General features: G+C 39.0%; 1 protein-coding gene across 1 annotated transcript; it reads right to left on the bottom strand.

Moving 5' to 3' along the window:
- Window positions 1–2575: 2575 nt before the first annotated feature.
- Window positions 2576–9207, bottom strand: gucd1 (guanylyl cyclase domain containing 1). The gene is made up of 6 exons (XM_042000490.1): window positions 8720–9207; window positions 8479–8563; window positions 8129–8294; window positions 7937–8028; window positions 7599–7840; window positions 2576–3805 (listed from the first exon to the last, which is right to left on the bottom strand). The coding sequence occupies exons 1-6, from the start codon at window positions 8724–8726 to the stop codon at window positions 3714–3716; spliced, it is 684 nt and encodes a 227-aa protein (XP_041856424.1). The 5' UTR covers window positions 8727–9207; the 3' UTR covers window positions 2576–3713.
- Between the last annotated feature and the right edge of the window lie 717 nt (window positions 9208–9924).

Below are 9924 nucleotides of genomic sequence, written 5' to 3'. Positions count from 1 at the left end.
ATATATATATATATATATATATATATAATGTATATGAAGGGGTCTTAACCAAATTTTTTATAGTTTTCAGGAAAATTACATTTTTTACTTAAAAAAATGTCAATTGACCAGACTAACAAAACCCCAAACTAGAACCCACAGACCATGACAGAACCCAGGTGGAGGAGAAGCATCCTGGTTGGGGCCCCGCTCTGGGACCCCCTCAGGACCAGGAAACAGAAACAGAGGAGGAACGTCCCGCTCTGGGACCCCTTCAGAAACAGGAACTACAGGAGACGTGGTGTCATCTTCAGGACCCCACGCAGGAACAGGGTTTGGCAGGGGTGTAGACCAGGGTTAAAACACAGGCAGCACGGGCCGCGGAAATGCTGGACAAGGCCTGGGTGCCAGTGTGGGACGTGGAAGTATTTGTCAAAACTTGGGCACCAGCGTGGGACGCCAAAGCGCTGGACAGGACCTGGGTGCGCTGAATTGGGACACAGCTGATGATAGTCATTCAGTGGATTTGCTGCTCAGCACGTAGATGGAAACAGTTTGTTGCTAATAGAGTCACTAACCACACCAGAATCTTGGTCACACTGTAGTGGGAAACCGAATCCTGCAGATCTTATCACAAGAACAGTTGTGGTGGTCTGGGCCTTTGTTCCTAGATGTGTCTATACAACCAGAGTTAGCTTCAAGGGAGTACAGTAAAGGAAAGATAAAGACTGAGCCTAAGGATCCAGAGGTCATGGCTCATCTTAGCAATACTGAGACCATGCGAAGAGTCACTGGTGCAGCTAGAAAAATGCAGTAAGCTAAAAACTGTCACAGCCTGGATTAAACACTTGGTTCACAACAGTCGCTCCATATCAGAGGCAAGGAGAGCTTACTGCAGAAGCTGAAAGACACTGGATCCTGGATGTGCAAGAGCAAGCTTACCACAGAGAAATAATGGAAATGAAGGCAGGAGGGGAAATCCGCAGCCTCTTAAAAATCAGATCCTAAGCTATTTCTTGATGAAAATGGTTTACTTTGTGTAGGAGGAAGACTGTAACATTCCAACATGAGTTTGAGAACAGCATCCACTGATTCTGCCTTCTTATCATAGACTGTCACAGATGCTCATTCAACACAGCCATGAACAAGTTAAGCATTCAAGTCTGAGACACCTCAGTGCAGCTAAAAGAAACTTATTGGATTCCTTGAGCCGGGCAAATGGCAAAGGGAATTATTGCTGCTTGACCTACATGTAAGACGTTGGAAGTGGATCATTGAAACACCCCCATTTGAAACAGTAGGCATGAATTTTACAGGTCGTCTTTATGTTAAGAATAAGAGCACAGTAGAGAAGGCATACATAGCATTTTTCACCTGTGTTGTGACTTGTTCTGTTCATTTGGAGCTAGTTTCAGACCTGTCAACAGAAAACTTCCTGGTGGCTTTGAAATGATTCATATCCAGAAGAAACCTCTGCAGACCAATCTACTCTCATAATGTACAAACATTCAAGCAAGCTGACCAACGCCTTAAGACACTTTGAGGTAATATCAAAGAGCCTGAGTTAGAAATATTTTTCAGAAAAGGGATCACCTGGAAATACTTTGCAGGACGAGCAGCTTGATGGGGCGGATTTTGGGAACGCCTGGTTCAATCAGAGAAAACATGTTTGAGAAAGGTAATGGGAAGAGATTCTCTGAGTTTCGAGGAGATCAAACCGATTCTTGCAGAGATAGAGGCAACAATCAACGCAAAACCACTTATTTGTCTACAATGAACCTGAAGAGCCTCAGCCCCACACACCAGCTAACTCCTGATCAGGATGAGACTCTCTACCGTACTACCTAAACCTTTCTGGACTGCCAGACAAGCTCCACTAAAAAAAACTGATGCAAAGGTGGCTTCTTCAAGAGTTCTGGACCCGATGGAAAAGGAAATATTTACTGGGGTTGAGATCCACCCATACTGTCAAGACACCATGTACCCCTAAAATCAAGGAAGATAGATCGACTGCTGATAGATCAACTTTCAATTCTGAAGGAAAAATAAAAAAGGAACTGCCAAAATTTATTCAGGTTCAGTGGCAGTTCTCCATCAGTTGGGAGATAAATGGTCTCTGTGGACAGAAGTCATAAAATACGTCTCTCTTTCATAAATCTTTTTGTTTTAAAAGTTGAATATTGTTTTGATTCATTCAGTCCTGCAGGGTTTTGCAGACATCTGGAGTGTGCTTGTACACACACATCTCATCATAGCAGCATAGCTTCATGAAAAGTTTCATTTGTACAAAATATGTTCAAAACTTTCTCTTAAAGTTTAAAAGAACTCCCAACTCCGGACCTCTTGAGCCAGTGTCCTGTGCGATTTCACTGCATCCCTGCTGCAACACACCTGGTTCAAATGAAATAGTTCTCCAGCAGCTTGTTGTCAAGGTCTGCACCAGCCTCTTAATGACGAGTCAGGTGTGCTGCTGTATGGACAAATTGAAAACCTGCAGGACACTGGCTCAAGAGGTCCAGAGTTGGTGATCCCTGCTTTAAAAATAAAAGATAGACATTTAAAAATAAAGAAGAAAATAAATCAAATCAATTTTTTATCCTTGGAAAGTTAGGCACACACACACACACACACCTGTATTTGCCATAAAATTATATAAAATATAAATGTGTTTTAGGCATGACCATGTAGAAACTTTGTCTTGAAAAATGTTTATTTAAATTAAATGCTTCGTTACTCATGTAGGGGAGGACAAATATAAGGATGCACGTGTATTCACTTTATTTAATTACAAGTAATAAATGAAGGTCTGTTTATTAAAAAAATAAGGATGGTGTTTTAAAATGTGCTGTTTGCTTCATCAGAAATCACAACCAGAGGAGGCGACTACTTGATGCATCTTAATTTAAATATGAAAAGTGTAGTGCAAAAACATATGGATAATAGCAAATTTAAAAAAGAAAAAACTGAGACAAGAAGGACATAACCTAATGTTCATGATACAAACCATCCAACCAACAATGCATCCATCTGTCCAGCACGTTTCCATAGCAGCAGAACACAAGATGCTGAGCTGTTTGTCCAGTGAGGTGAGCGACACTGAAAAACTCACAGCTCGTTGTGTCCTTGTTCACGTTCTTCTGCTGGCAAACTGACTCATTAGATGCATGTCACACAACTGAGCTTTGATTACCTGAGACTCTCATAACCCCACTGCTTCCCTGTTCACTGAATCATCTAAATCAAAAGTGAGTTAGAAGGACTTTTAAAGGCAAGTAGATGTGAGGCTGGGGGCTTCACATCAACACTGAACATAAAGAGACTGAGACCACAATGCTGTAAGTTATCAAGTTCAGCCCTGAATTATGTGCACATTACTTCCTGATAATTCGTACTCTGGGTAATTTGCTTTGCGAATCTTGTCCAATGTTGCACACGACATCTTCAACTTGGAAGTCTGAAAGTTTAGTTGATCCATCAGTGGACAATCTGTCATTTAAAAGGCAGTAAAATTCAGTTGAACTATCTGCTTATCTAAAAAAAAAAAAAAAGAATAAGAAAAAAGTTTATCCTAGATTTCTGAATCTTCCTGCCGTCAAAGGTTGAGTTACATCGGCAAAGAAAAATTTCCTGGGGTACAAGGGACAGCAGATGAGGAGGCGGCACGAGACCGGGAACCTGCAGCTGCACAAAGTTACTATAATGATGAAATCCAAATTCATCATCATCACCACGCATCAACTCTCCTTGAAGATGAAGAGGATATCCTCATCAGTCCCATAGCTTCGTCGAGCCTCTTCAAAGTTACTGATACTTGTGGAGCACACTCCTGGAAAAAACAAAACAAAAACATAGACAAACTTAAGTTTCCCATCAGACACATCACAAGTAGTTATTAAGTCTTACAATTAGAGCTGAAGCAGGGATTTTCACAATATGACAAACTATTTTTCTTCTTTTTGTAAAGAATTCACTTTCTTTTCAGATGAATCCTGATTTTTGAAGCATAAATAAATACAAACTAATAGAAAAAAAAGGAAATTAAATGTACTTAAACTTGAATGCTTCATAAACGCCTTTCACACAAAAACCAGGGCAGTAGCCCTCCTGTGTGCCTGGGGAAATGCTATTTCTACCTGTGTCATAGGGGAGGCTATTTCCTCCTGCAAAGCTGCTCCTCTGTTCAGTACCACTAAAATTTTATTAAAAAAACAAAACAAAAAAACCTCTGCTGATTTAAAAGTCCATAAATGTGAGTGAATGATGCGCCATCAGATAAATTTCTCTTGGAAATTACACCCTGAAAATGAGAACAATTAGCAAGATTTTGTCAGTGTTATGCAGCAAAAAGTTGTACTTGACATCACTTGTGTGTGTTCACATCAGTGATACGATACAATGCAATTTATTGTCACCGTAGAGAAATTTGTCTTGAGCTCAGTACTGTCTCTATTAACTCCTTCACCAAGTAATAACACAGTATCAGTCACTGCGCCTAAAGTGAACAGGGCTTTGTCTATACACATAGCCCCAGTACCTTTACCTATGACCTTGACCCATTGCGCACACCTATTACATACACCCCAAAATACTAAAAATACATAAATAAATAATAATAAAACCATAGTCATCAAAATCACAAACAGTCTTTGGCCTCAGGAAGTTTTCTTAGAAGTCTGACTGAAGTGACCACAAATGATTTTTTAAGCAGTTCAGGGGACTCTGTATCGTCTGCTGGTCGGTCAAAGTTCACATTCTGTGTGGAGGACATGTGATGGGTTGGTCATCGTCCTCTGAACCTGCCTCAAATGGTCTGGTACTCTTTCTTTCCTATCGCCTTTATAGCAGAGTGAACCAGCCTGCTGAGCTTTCAGTTGTACAGCCAGGTTGCCATGACTACACTAACATCCCGTTTCTCACTAAGCTCTCCAATACTGCTTGATTAAAAAAGAAACAATCTTCTGGCTCACATCGTACAATCTCAATCTACGAGTACACAAGAAGGTGCTGGAGGTGTTGTCTATGTGAATATCAAGATCCTTGTATGAACTGAACTGACTAATTATTGCATTGTGTATAACCACAGTACTATTATCTCCCAGTAATCTGGGATCCAGAACCATCGCCTTGGTTTTAGCCACCTTTAAAATCAGAATCATCACACCACTGCAGAGCGGTGTGATGATTCTGATTATAAACTACGTTCTTGCAGCCACCTCTGACAATAAGTTTTTAAATTTTCTGATGTGGCCATTTTAGTCGGCCCACAAAGATACAAGTCCATCAGTCTCTTCTCAGAAAATTTAAAAACATGTCAGAAGTGGCTGCAAGAACGTAGTTTGTGTACAGTGTGAAAAGAAGTGTCAAGAATGAGGCTAAAATGATATACTGTAAAGCCACAGTTAAGATTAAAGTACTTCTAGTGAAAAGACATTGCCTCTAGCTATTGCTCACTGGAAGCCAAAGTTACTTTGCACAATATTATATCGAGCCAATATTTTACTAGTATTGGCATCGGCCGATATGCAGGTGTGTATCTGCATGATTTACTGAAAGGCGTCTACAGGCAGCTGCGAGTTGTTGGAGACGCTGCAGTCACGTGCAGAGCATGCAAAACTCAAAACAATGCTAAGTTTTAAACTTAGCACTTTACTGATAGCACTAAAGGAAATTATATTTATTAAAAAATAATCTTGTACGCCATCAGTGTTTTCAGATCTCTGACAGTTACCTTCAACTGATCTATAAAGTCAAATAAGAGTTTCAATTGAGTAAAACTCCAGTGAGTCCTAAACTGTCTAGTTTCATTCTATGAAGTCCAGAAGTGGCTGGAGCACAAAGCTGGGGAGAGAAAAAAAAGGCACTGGCAGCAGATGAGGCAAAGCTGTGCAGCAGGAGACCTGATCTGCTCTGGCTATGACTTCTAAAGAAGTTGTTTTAGCATGACAGTAAATAATAATAATAATAATAATAATAAAAAAGTAAATATGCTTGCTTTTTCCATGTGCATATGCTGCTTCGCATACAATGGTGTTAAATGCATCAAATGTATACAAAACAAAGATTTATATTCGTCACTACAGATTTTACTTGAAGGTAAAGTCAACGGTGACGGTTTCTGTGAGGTGCAGATCAGAGAACAGCAGCTGTTCACTAATCGGTGGTTCTCAAAACGTTCAGACTGCAACTGCTGCTTTTCACCTCATACCTGTTAGTCAAGTTATTCAATGGGAACTTCTCGTGATACAGACCAACTTCTGAGGAGACTGATGAGGAGGAGCAGTTTATGCACCCAGATCATTACCTACGAGACCTGCTACAGGCTGATGGGAGAAAATGCAGAATGTTTCCTCCATTATAACCAGCAGCTCTTAAACTGGGTGGATTAAGAACTCTCATTTTGAATAAATGTCTCTTTTTAAAAAATGAGCCCTGAAACATTATTGTTACTGTCATTTTTATGATGTAAATTGAGGGAACAAAAGCAGTATTGGCTCCAAATGTTGTCTCAAGAAAATCGGCAGCCTGTATCAGCCATCGGCCAAAGCTGAAAGAAAATCTGTTTCGGCATCGGCCCTAAAAAATTCAAACCGTTCGATCCCTACAATAGTATTACTAGCATGATGAAGTGCCATTATAGTAACATTTCAGTGAAATATCTCATCAACTGCTGTGAAATTAGCTTCAGATTTTGCTCACCATTAATTCAGGGATGCAAGCCTGCAGCTACTAATTATTTTAATACTTTATTCAATTCAATCAGCGCTGGAGACTCCATAAATATCTGAAAGTCAGTTTGAAGTTGTCAGAGGCCAAAAATGATGGATTTGTACTTAGAACATTTAGGTTTGTGATAGAATTTGGACAAATACTTCTGGACCAAAACCAAATTGTCTGCATAATACACAAATACTGTATAATCCATTTGAAAACTGAACCCTGCAAATATCTTTCTTTTCTAATCATTGCTTCAGTCAAATACTACATTAACCAGGACATTGAGCTCATGACACAAAAGCTCAACAGTTGTGGCCATGGTATAATTATTTCAGACAATTAAACATTATTAAAAAGCCTCTTTACCACTGACAACAACAAGCATTGTGTTGGTGATCCCATCACAAATGGACTTATCTGAGTGTTTAAAAGGCACACAGTGTGAAACACTCATCCAGCTGTTTGAGGCAACAAGAGGCTTCCAGTAACAGGTCTTATGATGTTTCTGCAAAGTCCTGAATCTGACTCAGGAACCTGAAATTTATCAGCATTATTGTCATCATACATAGACAAACCTCAGATTCACATCTGTCATATTTACACAAGTAATTTGAAAATAAATTAAATAGACTTTGTTATGTTAATGATCTGATCTGAGAATAATACATTTATGATGTTGCAAAGCTCAGAATCACAATATCCCTGCTTATCAAAGACTGGCAAACTGAAGCTTGGAAACACTGCAGATTTCATTAACAAGTAAAAAATAAATGAATAAAATTAAAACCTTAAACACAGTCAGCTGCTCTGCTCTGCTTTTATAATGACAGTCACTGTTGTCACCTGCTGACAGCGACTTTCAAATTCAAACATTGTTATTGTAATTTGCACATAAGGTTACTTACGGTCAGAATATGCAGGGTTGTTGTAAAAGATGCAGCCGGTGGTCCTGTTGAAGCCACACACGACAACAAAGTGACCCTGGTACTCGGGCTTCCTGCAGAAACACTTCTGGCCTACGGGCAGGAAGCAGCAGTATTTGACAGGTGATGAGCACAGTTCACATGTCAAGACTACAGCGTTGACGAGCACGATGGCAACATGTCCCTGTTCCAGATGAGAGTGGATTTCCTGAACTGTCACTGAACTGTGAAAAGAAAACAGATGCATTTCAGATTTAAAAAGTTATTCAGTATATTGAGAAACGCTTGCAAAAGTGAATGACAAACATCAGAAAACTCACCATTTCTTCACCATAATACCTTTGCTTTCCGCCTTAAGGAAGAGTTCATTCACCCTGTCTTCTTCGGTGTCAAAATGCTTCTTGTAAAAGGACTGTGAAATACATAAAAATACTGTAAACAAGATATCGTGCACAGAGTTACAGGAATCCGAGTCTTGTTAGAATACTGTTTGCTTGGACTCAACCAAGTACCTGATTTTTAAAGCCTTTATCTACTCCTAAAGTCTGTGTGCAAAAGCAGTGTTTGACTCCTAGATGGCACATGAGGTAGGCCAGGTCAATGGTCCACACGCTCTCTGTCAGCTTCAGCTCCCAGCATGCTCTTTGAAACTCCTCATCACTCACTGGGTGGAGATACCTAAAGGTTCAGAGAGACTGTGAATACCTTGGTTTTATATGTACAATGTTAAACCACAAGACAACTTAAGTGTTAAAGTACCATTATTGTATGGAGACTGTATCTAAGGGTATTCACGTTCTTAATTGAAAACGGGATAATTTCAATTTAATTTAAAAGGTTATTAATTTCAATGTCCACTTACTTTAGAACCATCCTGGAGCAGGCTAACCCACAGTCCCAGTGGTACATCTGCCGAATGACAGGTACATTCAGCAGGACGGCATCCTCTGAAAAAACCCAACGTGTAACAATTTCTAATTATACACTACATACGCGCCATTAGAAACATAATAACTTAAGCTGCACGTAAACGCACCCTTACAATACATGATAATTCACAGTGGTGAGTTAGTGAGTTGTTAACATCAGGTCGTGACACTTACCTGTCATTCTGCTTTTTTCTTTTATTGACGAGTATCTCGCTAACTCAGGACGAGTTGGGCAATCTTGTTTGCCACTCTGAGGAAAAGGTAGGATTTCCTCATCGGTGCTAACAAGTCAGAATAATTTAGCTGCTCAACTGTTAGCTTAGCTTCCAGGCTAACAGTAAACAATACTGTTAGGTCCGATGCTATACAGCAACGCCAGCTCTCTGATGCACACCCCACGAGGCATAGGGTTATTATTACTTTACTAAACAAATAAAGAAAACTGGCTATTAAAAACTCGAATTTAGCTAGTTTTAATGCTGGTACATCTGTCTTTTCCTATACTTCTCAGTTGTTTGCTGTTGTTTGATTCAAGCTATGCTGCCCCCTTGCGGTGTGGCGGGGATATAATTGAAACGAGGCAGCAGCACATTTGGTGTATTTTAACAATATTAACACACATAATTTAAATCAACACATTAGGCTTTATTGAATATGTAAAATTTGGTGACTTTTTTTGCATTTTTTGGGGAAAAAGTAAGTCCTGTTGAGTTGAGTTTTCTAATGAGTTCCTTAGGTGGTACCTATTGATATCTGGATTTACAAGACAAAACAAAAACAAAAACAAAAACAAAAACAAACAAACAAACAAACAAAAAAAACAAAACCAATAATTAAAATAAGAGTGACACACACATATGAAAGTTACATTTGAACTACTGAAGTAAATGTTCAAGAAGTACCTCAAAACTATACTTAGCAATATTTTAATGAGTAGTGAGTAGAACTTACTGATTCAGTGTGAGCATTCTCAACCAGAAATGTTACTTTCTGTCTGCAGTAAATATCTCTTCTCCTCATGCATGTTAACATAAACCAGTCTGTAACCATAAGCACCTGAAAGGAAATATGTATATCAGTCAAATATTGTGTATCTACACTTTCTGGGTGCAGGACTTTTTTCTTTTCTTCTTATTTTATTTTATTTTATTGAAAGAGACATATTGCTCACTAAAGAACATAAGTAAAATTTACAAAATGTAAATGTGCACAGAGTTAACCTCGCAGCTAATTTGCATCTGTTATTGCTTGGCAGGTGTCAGACAACTGTAACAATACACATATAATAACAAAATACAAACAAAAAATGCAAACTAGTTATGGTATGTATTGTATAAAATGCACAATTTAAAGTGCAAGTTAAAGTGCATATTTCAAGT

The sequence above is a fragment of the Melanotaenia boesemani genome, chromosome 11, assembly GCF_017639745.1.
Source record: "Melanotaenia boesemani isolate fMelBoe1 chromosome 11, fMelBoe1.pri, whole genome shotgun sequence".
In the NCBI taxonomy this organism is placed as follows: domain Eukaryota; kingdom Metazoa; phylum Chordata; class Actinopteri; order Atheriniformes; family Melanotaeniidae; genus Melanotaenia; species Melanotaenia boesemani.
The sequence above is the reverse complement of the archived record's forward strand: the minus strand, read 5'-3'. Positions and strand labels throughout refer to the sequence as shown.